Below are 21,085 nucleotides of genomic sequence, written 5' to 3'. Positions count from 1 at the left end.
ATGATTCACAAAGAAAGTACAAATGGCCAAAATAAAGTATTTTTTTTTAAGATTAACATCACTAGAGGTAAAAAAAAAAAAAAAAAAAAAAGGAAATTTAAAAATTTTAGAAACTTGGGAGTTCCCCTCATGGCCCCAGTGGGTTAAGATCCAACATTGTCTCTGCAGAGGCATGGGTTCAATCCCCAACTGGGAGCAATGTTAAGGATCTGGCATTGCTGCAACTGCAGCATTCAATTCCTGGCCCAGGAACTTCAACATGCCACAGGTGTGGCCAAAAAAGACAAAAAAAAAAAAAAAAAAAAAAAAAAAAAATTAGAAACTCATCAATCTCATGCTCAATTAAAAATATGAACCTCTTTTAGGTCAGTTCCTGTATGCCTTTTGATATGTCCTCTGCCCCAATCCTTGTTTCCTGAACATCCTTACTTTCTGGTACCTTGAGATACTCTAGGTTTTCATATTTTCCCTGCACAGTCCTAAAATCAGTAGTATCTCCAAAGAGCTCTGCTTTCTTTTATTGGAGAATATTCAGAATTCATAATCTGGGCACTGATTGTCCTTGCAACTATTGGGAGTATTGTTGCTTCTTTATCAGTGGACAGAACTAAATAATATATGCATGTACATGAACCCATGTACACACATTAACACACACAATTGTTCCTTCACCCATCCACCTATCCAAACATGGATTCACACTGATGTTTCTGATTCTAATTTAATACAGAGGGTTCATTCTAGTCTTCCCTTTGTGTATCTGTAACTTTCATCTCCAACACTGAGACACCTAGCTCTCATCATCCAACATCCATTTACTTATTTGTTCAACCCTAATATATATGTAAAGAACTGTTAACCTGTCCATCTTTGCTTTTTGGGGTGGGGAGGGTGAACCTGATGCTTATGTAAGTTCCCAGGCTAGGGGTCGAATCAGAGCTGCAGCTGCCAGCCTACACCACAGCCATGAAGGATCTGAATGGCATCTGTAACCTATACCACAGCTCACGGCAATGCGGGATCCCTGATCCACTGAGTGAGGCCAGGGATCAAAACTGCATCCTCCTGGAAACTAGTCAGATTCGATTCCACTGCACCACAACGGGAACTCCCAACCTTTCCACCTCTGAAAAAAAAAAATTTAGGAGTTCTATTGAGGCTCAGCGGTAACAAACCCAACTAGTATCCATATGGATACGGGTTCAATCCCTGGCCTTGCTCAGTTGGTTAAAGGATCCAGCACTGCGTGAGCTATGGTGTGGGTTATAGAGGCAGCTTGGATCCTGCACTGCTGTAGCTGTGGCAGAGGATGGCAGCTGCAGCTCCGATTCGACCCCTAGTCTGGGAACTTCCATTTGCTGAGGATGGCCTTAAAAAGACAAAAAAAAAAAAAAAAAAAAAGAGAGAGAGAGAGAATACAGTGTTTATATACTGTTCCTTTTGTATTTAGGCTTAAAATTTCTACTGAAAAACACCATTTTCCAAAGTTATTTGGCTCAGCAACTTTTCCCTCCCTACCCTCTCCAGTGTGGTTATGCTGTTCATTTGTACTATGGTTAGGTTCATTTGTCACAGGCTGCATTCCATCCTGGAACCTCTCAGGACGTACAGAACCATATAAAATGTAATACCTTATTCCATATAAAATGTAATACCTTATTTATTTAACAGTTGTTTCAAACTAAAAGTTCTCCTCTGCATTCGCTTTGTAGTCAACCATTAATCCATTTTCCATCCCTATAGTTTTGCCTTTCCTAGAATGTCATATAAATGGTATCATACAATATATATGATCTGCGGGCTTGTGGGTCTTGTTTCCTTCACTTAATAAAATTCACTTAAAATTCTGTGTTGAAGCATGAATCAATAGCTTGTTCCTTTTAACTGCTGAATAATATTCTACTGTATACATTTACTAGTTTGTCTATCTATTCCCCCATAAGCCATCTTGACTGCTCCCCATTTTGAGCAATTATGAATAATGACGTCACGAATATTAGCATATAGCTTTTTGTGTGGACATATGTTTTCAAATCACTTGGGTCAATACCTAGGCATATGAATGCTGGGTCATTAAAAAAATACTAAAAATGTCTTCCAAAGGTCCCATTCTGCATTTTTATCAGTAATAAATTCAAGTTCCTGCTGCTCAGCATCCTTGCCACCAATCTGTTGTCATTTTGGATTTTAGCCATTCTAATAAGCAAGTTATAGTATCTCATTGAGATTTTAATTTTCATTTCCCTAATGATATATGATATTAAAGACCTTTCCCATATCTACTTCCCATTTGTATATTTCCTACAATGAAGTGCCTGTTCAGATCTTTTGCACATTTTTTAACTGGGTTGTTGATTTCCTTGTTGAGTTTTAAGAGTCCTTTACACATTCTGGATATGTCTTTTATCCAATATGTGATTTACAAATATTTTCTAACAGCCTGTGGCTTTTTATTCTCTTAACAATGTCTTTCACACAGCAGAACTTTTAACATTTTAACAAAGTATACGTTACCCATTTTTTCCTTCATGTATTTTGGTATTATATCTAAAGAATCATTGCCAAACCTAAGTGACCTAGAATTTCTCCTACGTTTTCTTCTTCAAACTGTTTTTTTAATGTTTTAATTTCTTTGATTGTGATTACCTTGTGAATTCTAGCCACCTTAGCCTTCTTGAAGGACAGACATGTTCACAGCTGGATAGTTCGCTTGTCTAATCCCCAAAAATCCCAAAAGTCTGGAAGCCTTCCTATATTTCATCCTGTCTCTTGCACTTTAGTCTAAATTGGCTGTGTCTCCATTGGTACAATCCCATCTCTGCTCTTGGCTCCTGCTGAGATGGCTGATTAAATCTACGAATAATCTTTTTATGAAGTGACTATCCAGTCACACCCTTGCTGTTCTCTTCAGGACTCTATTTCTCACTCTTTACAATATGGAGAGGCTGAAAAATTTCCAAACCTCTTCAAGTTCTGGTTCCTTTGTGCTTAATTATCCCTTCAATTTCTTCTCTCACCCCCCCCCAAGTTTTACTATAAGCAGGAAGGAGAAACCAGGTCATAATATCAACACTTTGCTTAGAAATCTCCTCAGCTAAATAAATATCCAAGTTCATTACTTTTTATTCCCACTTGCCACAAAACATTGGAACAAGTTCAGTCAAGTTCTTTGCCACTTTATAACAAAGACTGCCTTTCTTCTAGTTTCCAATAAAATTTTCCTCATTTCCCTCTTCATAAGACCTCATAAGAATCACCCTTAATGACCATATTCCTACCAACAATCTGCAAGGCAATGTACGCTTTTATCTGCATGCACCTCAAAGCTTTTCTAGCCTCTACTTATTAACCAGTTCCAAAGCCACTTCCACACTTTCAGTATCTGTTATAGTGGCAATCCACTTCTAGGTACCAATAACTGCATTAGCAAGCTAGGACTGCCATTGCTATAGACTACTATACCCATATATTGTATTCATTATAAAAATTTACAAAAAAATTTAAAGGATGAAAAAAATTAAAATTTAAATATTTAATTCTTACATGCCAAAGACTGTCTACATCCTGCTTTGAAGACTATAGTTCTAAACTATCAATCAAAACCACTGCTTAACTGCCAGTTACTTATAAATTCTAGAATGGAGGCTGTTAATCTGCTGACTTCATGTCTTAAAAGTACCCCTTATTGTCAGATTCTGTTTTCTTTGCTATATTATATACTACCCCTGATTTGATAGGAATACAACTTTAGTTTATGATCTAGGAAAAGTTAAGCATATATTTTAATCTATTGAGTATATGTCATGTTATCACTATTTATAAGAAACCATCTTTATTACATTGTTTAAAATTTGAAGTACTAATAATGTATCCTTTTTAGGATCATGTTAAATCTATAATAGGAAAAAGTGATTTTTCTTAGTGTTGAGTATATATTTTCCATTCACATGCATGTTCTCCTAGATTTAGTTTCGCCTCCCCTTAGGCTCACGACACACAATCATGTAAAACATTAGCAAGGTCACTGGCATACTATATGGACTTGACATAGTTTCACCTGGCTACATTTAATATCGGACATAAAACCCTATCTTAAACATCACTATGTTCTAATTATATTAAGTAGCTCAGACAAAAATACTGCAAAGGGTTCTGGAAGCTTCCGCAATTATACACATATGTGCAAAGAAAGTTACCTTTCTCATCGGGAAGAGATGGCACACTATCGCTTCGCAGAGAATCATCTGCAGCAGTCTGAACCTGTTCATCAACAGAACTCTCTGTCTTCTCACCATGAAGTTTCTTCTCATTTTCCTTAGAAGAGTGAAGTGAAGGACTTTCTTGATGGCTGCTACCACTACTACTCCTTTTTATAGATATTACGGAAACAAATCAGGGGGGAAAAAGCAACAAAATAAGAATCATAAGCGCAAAGTAAATTTATTTAGCTAAGAGAATGTGCCTTATGATCAAGATATGAAATGACCTCTAACACAAAAATGCTAAGTAGAGTCTGAGAAGAAACTGTTTTAGACGAGGTGGGTAAAAGAGAAGGTTTCACTTCTAAATAGTCATGATAGAAGTTCTCATGTGGCTCATTGGGTAAAGGAGCTGACACTGTCTCTGCGAGGATGCAGGTTCAATCACAGGTCTTGCTCAAATAAGGGTTAAGGAGAAAGATCCGGTATTGCTGCAAGCTGAGACACAGGTCACAGATGTGGCTCAGATGTGGTGTTATCATGGCTACGGTGTAAGCCTCACCTGCAGCTCTGATTCAACCCCTAGCCCAGGAACAGGTGCGGCCATAAAAAAGGAAAAAAAAAAGTCATGATGGTAAGCACTATTCTCGGGCTATCACTCCTTTTTGCTTTTTATTTTAAAAATCTCTCTATTGGGAAAAGGGATTTCTACTTGCTGTTTCCACTTCCTTACTTTTCATCAACCTCACAATTTATCAATATGCTTCAATTCCTAACTAGTCCACTAGTACTGTTCTTATAAACTCTACTTAAGCTCTGTCAAATCCAAACATAAAATTTCTTTTCCTTCATCATGATGTTATTAACCTCTTATTTCCTTTCTTTCTTTTTCTTTCTTTCTTTCTTTTCTTTTTTTTTTTTTTTAGAGCCGCACCCGTGGCATATGAAAGTTCTCAGGCTAGGGCATTGAATCAGCTGGAATTGCCGGCCTACGCCACAGCCACAGCAAGGCAGCAGGACTCGAGCCACGTCTGTGACCTACACCACAGCTCACAGCAACTCTGGATCCTTAACCCATGAGTGAGGCCGGGGATTGAACCCGCATCCTCCCGGATACTAGTCAGGTTCATGACCACTGAGCTAAATAAAAGGGGAACTCCCTTATTTCCTTCTTTAAAAACTCCACTTGCTAAAGCAAATGTAGTAAAATGTTATCACTAACACAACCTGGATGAAAGATATTTGGGAACTTTGTATTATTCTCTCAATGTTTTTATAAGTTTGAAATTATATCGAAATTAAATGATAAATAAAAGGGCTCTCCTTTCTTATTTTCCCTGACTTTACTCTCATCTCCTCTTCTACCTCCCCAGCAAGTTTTCCTGTGTGTCTTCCATTTTTTGTTAATTTTTCTATCTTTTCTTAGAATGATGGTGCTTCCTAAAGTTTTGTTTTTGGTCCCTTTGTTCTTTTTGCTACGTATACTCCCTGGAAAATCTAATGCATCTCTGTAATTTCAACTACTACCATCTGGAGTGAGCCTCAAATCTGTTATCACTAGCTCTGACCTTCTCTTGACTTTCTCTTAGGCTTCAAATTTACAAACACTAAGTGAATTTGTTTTCTGGTTCAATGTTTTCCTTCCTCCCCCTTTGCTTTCTTTAATTTACCATTAACTAAATATATACATATATGTAGCTAATCACAAACCAGGTTTTGAGATCCTCTGAATAAGCTATTTTCTCTTGGACATATCCTTCCTTCCCCCTCTGCCTAATGAATACAAGACTCAGCTGAACTATCAATTCTGCAAACTGTTTACGGACCCCTTCTTCACTCCCAAAGCTTTAGTCACTTCTGTCTCTGTGTTTATATAGGTTTTGTGCATGGTTTTTATTTATCAGAAATTATGCAATTATTTGTTTGGCTAAATATATATTTAACAGATAAATGGTATATAATAAAGCTATAAGGTAAAAGACAATGTAAGACAGAAAGTGCTTTGGAGTCAGAAGGATATGGGGTTAATTTCAATTCTCCCACTTAGCAGTTATGTTGTAATCACTCATCCAATAAACATGCAGGAAATTGCCTACTATGTGCAAGGCATTTAGCTAAGTTCTAGGGATATAAGACTGACAGTCTTCATTAGGGTAGCTATTTAAGATAGACAATAACAAGTGTTGCTGAGAATGTGGAACATTTTTATATTCCTGGTAAGAATGTAAAACAGAGAAGCTGTTTTGGAAAACAGTTTGCCTAATCTTCAAAATATTAAACAGAGTTACTACTATGACCTATCAATCCCTTTCCTAAGTATATACCCAAGGGAAATTAAAACATATGGCCACACAAAAACTTGTGTGTAAATATACCATTCAGCAACACCATTCATTCCTAAGAGCCAAGAAGTGGAAATGATTCTAATGTGCATCCATTGACTGACATGCGTGGAATATCCATGCAGTAGATCATTTGGCTATATAAAGGAATAAAGTACTGACACATAATAAACAAACTTTGAAACATGACACTAAGTCAAAGAAACCAGTCGCGAAGGACCACACATTGTAGTTATAGGAAATGTCCGAAAGAGACAAAAATCCATAGAGAATAGAAATAGAAAGTAGAGTAGTGGTTACCAGAGGCTAGGGAAGAAGGGACATAAGAAGTGACTGTGAAAGGGTATAGGGTTTCTTTTGGGGGTAGTGAAAATAAAGCCCTCAAAGAACTTCAAGTCTAGTATATAACTCACAAGTAAAGAGTAAGGATAAAGACAGTGGTAAAGGCTGTGCCGGTTACACTTGGAGGGCTGTGGAGGAACACAGAAGAGATCTGTAAAGCAGATGAGGGGTAATACTGATTTGCAAAGAGGATGTAAAAGCAAAATAAATGAAATGGAGGAGGGTCTAGAAAGAAGGCCTATGCCAGTGTGTGATGGCATAGGAGACAGAGCATGGCTCTTTTAGAGAACTAGAAGCAGTCAGAACTAGTGAATATGGTAAGAGAGATAATGCCAAGTGACAGGGCTGGAGATGGCCTAAAGGCTCAATAATAAAGGGACTTTCATGCTATGCTCAGTGGCTCTGAGGAAATACTGAAGGTTTCAAACAGGTAAATAACCAACTGGCTGCAAATTTCAGAAAAATCACCTGGTTGCCAAGTGGCTAATGAATAGAGTGGGTAAAGCAAGAGGACAAGGAAACCTATTAGGAGTCCACTGCAGTAACCCAGATGATAGCCTAAATGAAGTGTCGATGAAAGTCTCATAGTTTCAGACACATAGTAGGTACTTAATAACTTTCAGTACTTAACCTGCATTCAGTTTCATGTTTTTTAGTCTCATGATTTAAATTTTTAATTTAGATTTTACTATATATACTTTGACAACACAGGTATCCTACCTCTAAGAAGGATGGAAAAGAGTCCATAAAACCTTTTAATCCAAAACAGAACCATAATTAAAAATTATAGATGCTGATACTGTGCCACGTACCAAGGACAAAGTATTCAATCTTCTTTCATAGTGATGGTGGAATTAGTACATACAGCAATGTCAAAAACAGGGATGTCAGCAGAGCAATGTGCTTTGGAGTCAGAGAAACCATGGTTCAATTCCTTGGAGTGCCATGAGCTATGTGACTGTGGGTGAGTTTCTTAACATCTCCATGAGCCTCAGCTCCCTAATCTATAAAATGAAGGTAGTATCTGTCTTGGAAGGTTGTTGTAAAGATTTAATGTAGGAAAAACAACTTACACACTGTTTGTACAGTGTAGACTGTATTATTACATGGAAAAACTATTTTGTAAATCAGCTAATTAAGTGTGGAAAGCCAGAGAGGACACTATTTCATTTAAAGAAACAAGAGTAAGGTGTTGGAAAAAATAGGTTCCAAAAAAAAAAGTTAATGCTAAACCATTTATCAGACTTTACTAAATTAAACTCTTTTCACCTTCGATCGTGATTCTTGTATCTTGAAGACTCAGAAAAACTACCATATGAAGGGGAAAACCTCTGATGCTTTGAGTCAAAGGTCCCTTCTTGACTCTGAGAGAGTGAAACAGACTGACTTTTCCTACAAAGAAAATAAAAACTGATTAAAACATTTAAAGTCTCAAATAACAGAAAGACTTAAAATACTGCTTAGCATTATTTTAATATGAGATAAAATCTTGAATGAATAGATATTATGAAATAAATGTTAGAAAATATCTGAGAAAGGCATTTACTCATTTTAGAAAAGTGTACAAGACACTACATAGCTTCTATTTATTATGAGAAATAACCACCCCAAGTATCAATAAACACGACTGGAGATTTAAATATCTATGAATTAGAGATAGTCAAAATGTGATGTAGAAAAAGATACACATGGAGTTCCTTCTGTGACGCAATGGGATCAGCAGCGTCTTGGGAGTGCTGGGACACAGGTTCGATCCCTGGCCCAGCACTGTGATTTATAGATCGAGCATGGCCACAGCTCCTGCCTAGGTCATGATTGTAGCTCAGATCTGATCCCTGGCCCAGGAACTCCATATGCTGCAAGATGGCCAAAAAAAAAAAAAAATTTTTTTTTAAAAGATACACATAAACATGATGAAATCATCCAGCCCTGCCTAAAAAACCCTCTAATGACTATTCATTGCTCCAAAAATATGTAAAGTATGCAAAGTTCTACCATGGTCTAATCCCTGCATCATCTCTTACCATTATCCTCTTTGCTCTCTGCCTCCAGGCACATTGGTCTTCTTTCATTCATTCTTCCTAGCTTTACATATACTGACCTGCCTATTCCTTATTCCCTTTACATCACTGACCCCTTTTTATCCATTAGATATCACCATAAGCTTTAACTGACTTCCTCCAGAAAACCTTCTCTGACCTCCTTGCTATTAAAATCCTTTTGTTGTATATCTCAAAGACATAAGTTCTTTCCATAATAATGCTTATCTTAATTTATAAGTATTTATTCACTTAAATGAGTGTTTGATTAACATCTCTCTTCCCCTCCAGACGGTATGCCCAGAACTGTATTTCCAGTACCCACAACAGTGCCTGGGACGTAACAGATACTCATAACACATGTGATGAATGACTGGATACTAACCTATCTGTTTCGGCTCTGGTCCTCAGTTGTTTGTTGAAGTCTGAAGTGTGTTGCCGCTGGTGGTCATATAGTGCTGCTAAGGGAGCTCCTGAAGCAGTGATGGCATCTGAGATATGAGTTCGAGTCAACTCTGCCATCTAATATGAACACAAACACAGCAAAACAGATGTAAAAAGGTAACATCACAGAAGAACTGAGGGCAAGCAGAGTGTCTTGGAAAGATCACTAGACTGAGAGCAAGCAAATTCTGCCATGGTAGGTAAAACATTCTAAGTCATTTAGACTCTTTAAGTTTCAACAACCTCCTTATAAAAACAGCTAGATCACATGATTTCTAAGGTTTTACCCAGATATAACAATCTATAAGTTACTAGACAGAAAACTTCCAAGCCCTATAAGAAGCCATAGTAAATCAAATATTAAATCTTTCTTTAAGAATCAATTCAAATAGAACTTTCTATCTAAAGTGACCAACCATGTGAACTACATTTTCCCTACTCTTAGCGACTATTGCTACGTATGATTCCTTTGATATTTATTCAGTTAAATCCAAGTGATTTATTCAATCACTTTGACCAACTGAAATGTCTTTGAAATTCTGTTAATTGTAATCTGAAACTTTCTTGAGAAAAGAGATTATACCTCAGACTTATTTGCACAATCCCATAATAGCCATCATAGAGCAGGCTCATGGCTTTTTATTAACAGAATCATTTTGCAAACAGTCCTGAACAGTAAATGCTAAAATAAACTGAAATTATAGATTATGATATCCTATAGAGAAACAGCAGTAAAACTACTTCTGGCTTTATCCTTGGCATAGTAAAAAGAAAAAAATTATTTTTACTCTGGGTAACAATGAAATGGCTTCATACAAAACAGATCCCTGGCTCCCTGGGACTAAGATTGGGGACCGACTGCAAAGGGACATGAGGGAACTTTTTAAGGGTGCTGGAAATACTCTTTTTTTACTCTTCTTCTTTTTGGCCATGCCTTGGCATGCAGAAGTTCCAGGGCTAGTGATTGAACCTGCACGACAGCAGCAACCTGAGCCACAGCAGTGACAATGCTGGATCCTTAATCTGCTGAGCCACCAGGAAACTCCTCTATTTTCTGATTATGGTGGTTTAGAGGGATAGACAGATATGATAAAGAAATATATATAGGTGCCTATATCTGTATATTTGTCAAAATTCATAAAACTTTATACTTAAAATGGATACACTTTATTGTTTGTAAATTACTCATCAATAAAATCAATATATTTTTTAAAAGCTTACTCGGGGTAGAAATACAGTATTCCTCTGTATCTTTTTTACTGCCCCTATATCACTCACATGGTCAACACGCTTCAATAAATGATGCCTCCTGGGAGTTCCCGTCGTGGCTCAGTGGTTAACAAACCCAACTAGCATCCATGAGGATGCAGGTACAATCCCTGGCCTCGCTCAGTGGGTTAAGGATCTGGCATTGCCGTGAGCTGTAGCGTAGGCTGCAGATGCAGCTCGGATCTGATGTTGCTGTGGCTGTGGCACAGGCCAGCAGCTACAGCTCCAGTTTGACCCCTGGCCTGGGAACTTCCATACGCCCGGGTGCAGTCCTAAAAAAGACAAAAGATAGATAAATAGATAGATAGATAGATAGACAGACAGACAGACAGACACATACATACATACATGCATACATAGTGCCTCTTATTTCAATAGGGTATGGCCCTAACTGAAAGTCTACTAATTAAAAATATGCATTTGGTAGATGTTGGAAACCAATTACTGCTAAGACCAAAGGTACTCAGATTGACAAAAAGATCTAAAAAGAAAAGAGTTCTTGGTGGCTCTCACCTCAGAGATTTGGCGTGCTGCATCTGTAGTGAGGCGAGCAGTCTCTGTTTGTTGTGCGGCTATTTTACAGGTTGCTTCCTGCAGGACTTCAGTTATATCCCGCTGTGATTTAACCACCTGCTGTAATGATTCTGCATGGACCTGTTAAAGGGGGGGCAGTGAAAAGAAAACTTATGTCTCAATATCTTCCTACCCAAATTAGTTCTAACTTGTAAATTTGTTTCATGGATCAAAAGCCTTGTTTAAAAAAAAAAAAATGTGACTACCATCTGGATTTCATGTCTTAAAATTCAGAGTTTGAAATCTGGAGTCTTAAAATCACTGCTGGAGTTTAAGTCTTTACTGTTTACAAGTTTCTGTGTCTGCAGACAAGTAACTATCACTGATCTCAGTTTCTACTTCTCTAAATTGGGGATACGTAGTCTTGGATTGAAGGAATTAACAGTTAAAATGGCCACACTACCCAAAGCAATCCACAGATTTAATGTGATCCCTATCAAATTACCCATGACATTTTTCACAGCACTAGAATGAACAATCCTAGAATTTATATAAAACCAAAAAAGACGCAGAATTGCCAAAGCAATCCTGAGGAAAAAGAACGAAGCAGGAGGTATAACCTACCAGACTTCAGAAAATAATACAAAGCTACAGCAATCAACACCATAGTACTGGCACAAAAACAAACATACAGATCAATGGAACAGAATAGAAGAGAAATAAACTCACACATCTACAGGCAATTAATCTTCAGAAAAGGAAGCAAGAACATACAATGGGAAGAAGACAGTCTCTTTAACAAACGGTGGTGGAAAAGTTGGACAGCCACAGGCAAATCAATGAAGTCAGAACACACCATCACACCACACACAAAAATAAACTTAAAATAGCTTAAAGACTTAAATTAAATGTAAGACATGACACCATAAAACTCCTAGAAGACAACATAGGCAAAACATTCTCTGATATCAACCATACAAATATTTTCTTAGGTCAGTCTCCCAAGACAATGGAAATAAAACAAAAAATAAACAAATGGGACCTAGTCAAACTTATAAGCTTTTGCACAGCAAAGAAAACTGTAAACAAAAGGAAAAGACAATCCACAGACTGGAAGAAAATATTTGCAAATGATGCAACTGACAACAGCTTAATTTCCAAAATATACAAACAGCTCATACAACTCAATAACAACAAAAACAAAAAAACCCCAAACAACCCAATCAAAAAATGGGCAGAAGATCTAAATAGACATTTCTTCAAAGAAGACATAGAGATGGCCAATAGGCACATGAAAAGATGCTCAACATCACTAATTATTAGAGAAAGGTCAATCAAAATTATAATGAGGTACCACCTCACACCAGTTAGAATAGCCATCATTAAAAGGCTATAAATAACAAATACTAGGGAGGGTGTGGAGAAAAGGGAACCCCCCCCCCCCGCTACACTATTGGTGGACTGTAAACTGGTACAGTGACTATAGAAAATAGTATGGAAGTTCCTCCAAAAACTAAAAATAGAGTTTCCACATGTTCCTGCAATCCCACTCTTGGGCATATATCCACAGAAAACTGTAATTCAAAAAGATACATGCACCTCTATGTTCACAGCAGCGCTACTGACAATAGCCAGGACATGAAAACAACCTAAATGTCCACTGATAGATGAATGGATTAAGAAGACATGGTATCGGAGTTCCCGTCGTGGCGCAGTGGTTAACGAATCCGACTAGGAACCATGAGGTTGCGGTTTGGTCCCTGCCCTTGCTCAGTGGGTTAACGATCCGGTGTTGCTGTGAGCTGTGGTGTAGGTTGCAGACGCAGCTCGGATCCCGCGTTGCTGTGGCTCTGGCGTAGGCCAGTGGCTACAGCTCCGATTCAACCCCTAGCCTGGGAACCTCCATATGCCGCAGGAGCGGCCCAAGAAATAGCAACAACAACAACAAAAAGACAAGAGACAAAAAAAAAAAAAAAAAAAAAGACATGGTATCTATTAATCTATCTAGAGATAGATATATACCAAATGGAATACTACTCAGCCAGTAAAAAGAATGAAATAATGCCATTTGCAGCAACATGGATGGACCTAGAAATTTTCATACTAAGTGAAATAAGTCAGAAAGAGAAAGACAAATATCATATGATACCACTTATATGTAGAATCTAAAACATGACACTAATGGAGTTTCTGTTGCGGCTCAGTAGTCTCCGTAGGGATGCAGGTTCAATCCTCGGCCTCACTCAGTGGGATAAGGATCTGGTGTTGCCTAAAGCTGCAACACAGATCACAGATGCGGCCTGGATCCCGTGTGGCTGTGGCTGTGGCATAGGTTGGCAGCTGCAGCTCTGATTCGACCTCTAGCCTGGGAACTTCCAGATGCCATAGGTGCAGCTGTAAAAAAAAAAAAAGAAAGAAAAAGAAAAAAAGCAGTAAAATATGACACAAATATATCTATGAACCAGAAATACACTCACAGATAAACACAAAAATACACACAAACACAAACAGGTTTATGGTTGCCAGGGGGACAGAGGGTGAGGGAGGGAAGGATTGGGAGTTTGATATTACATTTAGTATGGATAATCAACAAGGTCCTACTGTATAGCACAAGGAACTATATTCAACACCCTTAAATAAACCATAATGGAAAATAATATGAAAAAGAATATATATAAAAGCAGAACTGAATCACTTTGCTATGTGGCACAAACTAACACAATACCATAAATCGACCACACTTCAATAAATTCAATAAATAAATAAAGGATAAGTCTTGACTACTTAATTTCAGGGGTTGCTACAAGAATCAAAATGACATGAAATTAAATCATACATACTAAAATACTATTATTTACATGTTTCCTTTTTACTATTACATTATGAAAAGAATACTGAAGTGATTTCAAGGATAGAAATTTTGCAAAATAAGTTACCTGAGCTGCTTTGCTTCGAGTTTCTTCTAACTGCCTCTGACATTCCAGGGCCTCTTGTCAGCCTTCAATTTCAAAAGGGCCAAGTCTCTTTCATGGCGTTGCTGCTGTGCCTTCAAAATAAAGAAATGATCAACCATTAATTCTAAAATACTAAACTATTTCAGCACAGTGACTATATTAAATGGAATATTATTTTCATAACACAAATCCTTTGAAGCAACAAAGCAGAGCCTAAAGGAAAGATAGTAAATGACACAGACATCAATCATTCATCATTTATCTAAATACTTAGTGACCATCTACTGTGTGTCAAATAATGTAGTAATATAAAAAATTTTCAAGGTATACATGACTAAGAACTGATACCAAAAACTGGTTTAAAAATAAAAGCTATGTGGTGGGATTGTAAATTGGTGCAACCATTGCGGAAAACAGTATGGAGATTCCTCAGAAAACTCAAAATGGAACTACCCTTTGATCCAGCAATCCCACTCCTGGGCATCTATCCAGAGAAAACCACGACTCGCAAAGACACATGTACTTGAATGTTCATTGCAGCGCTCTTCGCAATAGCCAAGACATGGAAACAACCTAAATGTCCATCGACAGAGGAGTGGATCAAGAAGATGTGGTACATATACACAATGGAATATTACTCAGCCATTAAAAAGAACAAAATACCAGCATTTTTTGCAACATGGATGGACCTAGAAATTATCATACTAAGTGAAGTCAGCCATTCAATGAGACACCAACATCAAATGCTTTCACTGACTTGGAATTTGAAAAAAGGATAGACTGAACTTCTTGGCAGAAGATGCTGACTCACAGACATTGAAAAACTTATGGTCTCCGGAGGAGATAGTTTGGGGGGTGGGGGGATGTGCTTGGGTTATGGGATGGAAATCCTGTGAAAATGGATTGTTACGATCATTATATAACTACAGATATGATAAATGCATTTGAATAATAAAAAATAAATAATAAATAAATAAAAATAAAAAATAAAAAAGTAAAAGCTATGAAAAATAAATAAATAAATAAAAGCTATGGTACCTACGTCTTTGGAAGAGATTAAAAAAAAAATCCCACATGTAAAAATGCTTCAACCCTCACAATTTTATAATTCCTTTATTCTAAATGTGAAGGAGCAGATTTATAAAAATGTTGCCCCCAGAAAGTCTCCTTTCTAACAGGACTCATTCTAACAATTATTCCATACAATGCTATCTAATTTTATATATTTTCATTTCTTCTGCAAGAGCGCTAAATAATATAGGTTCTCTAGAGGTGGTAAGGCCATATATATATAGTGATACACTGCCCTGACCATATTTGGAAACCTAGAATTATAATGTATTGCTAAAATGGTAGATTAATCTCAGTGGTTCTTCAGATTTCAAGTAAGGATGGCAAATGCAGTTGAGCCATTTCCTCAATTCATTGATTTTTTTTTTTTTGTCTTTTTGCCATTTTCTTGGACCACTCCCGCGGCATATGGAGGTTTCCAGGCTAGGGGTCTAATCTGAGATGTAGCCACCGGCCTACGTCAGAGCCACAGCAACGTGGGATCCCAGCTGTGTCTACAACCTACACCACAGCTCATAGCAACACCGGATCCTTAACCCACTGAGCAAGGCCAGGGATCGAACCCACAACCTCATGGTTCCTAGTTGGATTCGTTAACCACTGAGCCACGATGGGAACTCCAATTCAGTGATTTTTAACAAAGGTGGTATCAGCCCTTCTAACCACTCTCCACCAGTGAGCATTTGAAAATGTCTAGAGTTTTTGCTGTCACAATGAATGGATAGTATTATTGTTATTTATTGAGAGGAGAGTAGGAAGGCTCAACAATTCCACACAGAAAACTATCTATAGGTATTTTAAGAGGAACAACTAGAAAATGAAATTGAAAAATATATACATAACTTGTCAAAAGATATATACATATATATATATATATATATTTTTTTTTTTTTTGTCTTTTTGGGGCCACACCCATGGCATATGAAAGTTCCCAGGCTAGGGACTGAGTCGGAGCTATAGCTGCCAGCCTACATCACAGCCACAGCAATTCCAGATCTGTGCCACATCTGCAACCTACACCACAGCTCACAGCAACACTGGATCCTTAACCCACGGAGTGAGGCCTGAGATTGAAACTTCATCCTCGTGGACAGCAGTCAGGTTCATTACTGCTGAGCCATCATGTGAGTTCCAAGACAGAATATATAAGAATAACTTTTAAGTAAGTCCTCCACACTGAAAACTACATTGCTGAGAGAAACATTTAAAAACCTAAACAAATAGAAAAAGACTATTATCTTCATATTTAGCAGATGCAATATTGTTAGGATGGGAATTCTCCCAAAACTGATCTATGGATTCAATGCCACACAAATAAAAATCTCACTAGGGACAAAAAAAAAAAAGGGAGTTCCCGTCGTGGCACAGTGGTTAACAAATCCCACTAGGAACCAGGAAGTTGCGGATTCAATCCCTGGCCTTGCTCAGTGGGTTAAGGATCCGGCGTTGCCGTGAGCTATGGTTTGAGTCACAGACGCAGCTTGGATCCCGCGTTGCTGTGGCTCTGGCATAGGCCAGTGGCTGCAGCTCTGATTTGATCCCTAGCCTGGGAACCTCCATATGCCATGGGAGCAGCTCCAGAAATGGCAAAAAAAGACAAAGAAAAAAAAAAATCTCACTAGGCTTTTAAAATTTTTTGTAGAAAAAGACTGATTCTAAAAGTTATATAGAAATTCAGAAACACAGAAGAGACAAAACCATCCTGAGAAAGAACGAAGTTACTCCCTGATTTCAAGACTCACTATTACAAAGCTATAGTTAAAGAGCATGGTACCAGCATCGAGGATAGACAAATAGGTCAACGGAAAAGAACAGAGTGCAGAAACAAACCAACACATAAATGACTATTTAATTGTTGATAAAGATGCCAAAGTAATTTAAGAAGATGGTGCTACAACAACTGAATATCCATATGGGGGGAAAGAATGAACTTTGACCCCCTTCATCACATCCATAATTAACTTGAAATGGTTCACACACTTAAATAAAATCTTCTGTTCTTCAAAAGACACTGTTTTAAAAATGAAAAGGCAAGCCAACAATGGAAAACAATATTTGTGATATATCTGAAAAGGACTGTTTCTAGACTATGTAAAGAACTCCTACAACTCAATAATTAATTTAAAAACAAACATCTCAGTTAGGAAATAGGCAAAAGATCTGAACAGATATTCATAAAAGATGACATAAGGCTGGTTGATTAATATACCGAAACATCAATCTCAGCGGTCAGAAATGCAAATGAAAACCACAGTGAGATACTACTTCACCCTCACTTAGAATGAGTAGAATACAAAATGATAGCAAAGATAGAAAACAACCAGAACTCTCATATACTGCTGATAGTCATAAGGTGTTACAACTATCTTGGAAAACAGTATGGCAGTTTCTAATAAAGTTAAACATATACTTAACACAAGCAATTACATTCTTGGGTATCTAAGCAAGAAAAGTATGTGTTGTAGACAGAGAACTGCAAAAAATGTTCAGAGTAGGCACACTTATAATAGACAGAAACTGGAAATTAAAAAAATGTATACCAACAGGAGATGGATAAATGAACTGTGATATAGTCATCAATGGAATGTTACTCAGAAAAAAAATCCAAAAGCAATACCATGGATGCAACAACACAGATGAATCTTAAAAATATTATGCTGCATAAAATAAGCTAAATACAACAGGGTACAAAGTAATACTTCTATTTGATGAATTAATAGAACTGGCAAAAATAAACTATGGTGATATGAATCAGAGTACTAATTGCCTCTGGCGGGTGTAACTGAAAGGGGCCTGGGGTAATAGCAGTGTTCTATATTTTGGTTAGGGTGGTTGTTACATGCTCAAAACTCATCAAACTGTACACTTAAAATCTTTGTATTTTATTATATGTAAATACTACTTCAACAACAACAAAAAGATACCAGTAGCACTGCCACTGAGGAACACTGGATTTTTGTTAGCTAAGGAAAAATCCATGTTATCATGGCATTACCAAAGTAGGATCTCAGATAAGGGAAGCTGGACTCTCTGGAGAGAGCTGTTACTATATTTTGCTTATAGCTGGTTGTGATTAGGCTCTTCCCTCTAAGGTTGGTTCTAGGAGTTTAAACCTACAGCTTGGTGGATAGCGCCCAATAAAATAAAACAAAAAACAAACAACAACAAAAAACTAAGATCTCAGAAACTTCTTTTTTAGTACTAGTAAAGCATTAAAAAAAACTAATTAAGGGAGTTCCCATTGTGGTGCAGCAGAAACGAATACAACTAGTGTTGCTGCATGTTCAATCCCTGGCCTTGCTCAGGGCGTTAAGGATCCAGCATTGCCATGAGCTGTGGTGTAGGTTTCAGACGCAGCTCAGATCCTGTGTTGTTGAGGTTGTGACCGCAGCTGTAGCTCTGATATGACCCTAGCCTGGGAACTTCCATATGCCACACCTCTGGCTCTAAAAAGCAAAAAACAAAACAAAAAAAAACTAATTAAAAAAAAAAACAACAGGAGTTCCTGTCGTGGCGCAGTGGTTCACAAATCCACTAGGAACCATGAGGTTGTGTGTTCGATCCCTGCCTTGCTCAGTGGGTTAAGATCTAGCATTGCTGTGAGCTGTGGTGTACATCACAGACACGCTAGGATCTGGCATTGCTTTGGCTCTGGCATAGGCCAGCAGCAACAGCTCCGATTCGACCCCTAGCCTGGGACACTCCATACACCACAGGTGCAGCCCTAAAACAACAAAAATACAAACAAAACAAAACAAAACAAAACTACAATGAGGTATCACCTCATACCAGTCAGAATGGCCATCATCAAAAAGTCTACAAACATAAATGCTAGAGAAGGTAGAGAAAAAGGAACCTTCCTATCCTATAGGTGGGAATGAAAATTGGTTCCATTGTTCTTCGTAGAGAAAGTATGGTGGTTCCTCAAAAGAATTAAATTTAGAATTACCATATGCTCCAATAATCTCACACCTGGGCATACACCCAGAGAAAACTACATCTGAAGGACACATGCACCCTATGTTCATTGCAGTGCTATTTACAGTAGCCATGACAATGAAAGCAACCTAAATGTCCATCAACAGAGTAATGGATCAAGAAGATGTGGTGCATATATATAATGGAACATTACTCAACCATAAAAAAGAGTGAAATAATGCCATTTGCTGCAACATGGACAGACCTAGAGATTATGCACTAAGTGAAATAAATCAAAGTATCATATGATATCACTTATATGCGGAATGTAATTTAAAAAAATGACACAAAAGAACTTATTTACAAAACAGAAACAGATTCAAAGATTTTGAAATCAAACTTACGGTTACCAAAGGGGAAATGGGGGGGGGGGATAAATTAGGAGTTTGGGATTAACATACACATACTACTATATATAAAACAAGTAATATGGACCTTCTGTATATTTCAGGAAATCTACTGAATACTCTGTAATAACCTATATGGGAAAGAATCTGAAAAAGAATGATATCTGTACATGTATAACTTATTTACTTTGCTATACACCTGAAACTAATACTGTAAACCAACTATACTCCAAACACTTTTTAAAAATTACTTTTATAGACAGAAAAAAAATTTAGTTAAAAAAAAAAAAAAAACAACCCTCAGAGTTCCTGTTGTGGCTCAGTGGTAACAAACCTGACTAGCATCCATGAGGATGTGGGTTCGATCCTGGCCCGCGCAGTGGGTTAAGGATCTGACATTTCTGTGAGCTGCAGCATAGGTTGCAGACATTGATCAGATCTGGTGTTGCTGAGGCTATGGCACAGGCCTGCTGCTACAGCTCTGAATAGACCCCTAGCCTGGGAACTTTCATATGCTGTAGGTGCAGCCCTAAAAAAGGAAAAAAAAAAAAAATCTTAAAAAATTAAAAAATAAAAACTCATGTCTCTGACTTGTCACAAAAAGAGAAAATATTTGACAAACTGATTTTCTCACTGTCATAAAAAAAAAAAGGTAGAGAACATGAAAAATGAGCTATTTGCAAGAGAATGACTTTATTATTGTTCAGCTGCCAAATACTGCATGGTTAATTATCTTTTTAGTGTATGATAGTTTTTCTCAGGGTTATTTATAGATACTGTATGGCAGACTTTTTTTCTACTTGGAAGGTTAAATAAAGTTTTGTGTGTTTTTTTTTTTTTTTTTTTTTCTTTTTTAAACTCATCATTAAGACTACCTTAAATAGCAAAGAAAAAGAAAAAATTCAGAAACCTAAAGAAAAAACTCCAGGGAGTTCCTGTCGTGCTGTGGCTCAGTGATGATGAACCCAAGTAGTATCCACAAGGATGCAGGTTCAATCCCTGGCCTCGCTCAGCAGGTTAAGGATCTGGTATTGCCGTGAGCTGTGGTGTAGGTTGCAGATGCTGCTCGGATCCTGCATTGCTATGGCTGTGGTATAGCCAGTGGCTACAGCTCTGATTCGACCCCTGACCTAGGAACTTCCATATGCCGCAGGTGTGGCCCTACAAAGACAAAAAAAAAAAAAAAGAAGAAAACTCCACAAATACCTTTATGATCTGAGCCAGAGATACACTCTCCTGCTGGGCAAGTGAAATGCCTCTAACTCTTTCTACATCTGAGAGCTGGCGCACTGACTCCTCAATGGCACTCAAATAATTCAGTTCTGCTGCCATACGATGCTGGAGGCCAGCAGGGGAAAAACGCTTGGAACCTGGAAGGCATACAATTGTCAAATATGAAAGTTCACATGAAATTACATCTCAACTTCTAAAATTCGTTTCTCATTTTAAGGTCAAAACACCACTTTCCTTTGTAGGAAAGACAGTGACTTATGAGTATAATGTATTTAATAGTATTTCTTTTGTGTGTATATGCACTTGCATACATGCATGTATACAGACACATATATGCCTATAAACATTCAGAAG

The 21,085-nt window shown here is 37.5% G+C and overlaps 1 protein-coding gene across 1 annotated transcript in view; it reads right to left on the bottom strand.

Annotated features, from left to right (window-relative positions):
- CEP350 (centrosomal protein 350) overlaps window positions 1-21,085 on the bottom strand; it is a 154,187-nt gene that overhangs the window by 71,655 nt on the left and 61,447 nt on the right. The window contains 7 exon segments of the mRNA XM_021063750.1: window positions 4,197-4,366; window positions 8,153-8,275; window positions 9,308-9,444; window positions 11,149-11,289; window positions 14,085-14,143; window positions 14,146-14,194; window positions 20,705-20,868. Of these exon segments, the coding sequence (XP_020919409.1) occupies window positions 4,197-4,366; window positions 8,153-8,275; window positions 9,308-9,444; window positions 11,149-11,289; window positions 14,085-14,143; window positions 14,146-14,194; window positions 20,705-20,868 (843 nt within the window).

The sequence above is a fragment of the Sus scrofa genome, chromosome 9 (genome assembly GCF_000003025.6).
Source record: "Sus scrofa isolate TJ Tabasco breed Duroc chromosome 9, Sscrofa11.1, whole genome shotgun sequence".
Lineage (NCBI taxonomy): Eukaryota > Metazoa > Chordata > Mammalia > Artiodactyla > Suidae > Sus > Sus scrofa.
Note: the sequence above shows the minus strand (reverse complement) of the source record. Positions and strands in the feature narration are given on the sequence as shown.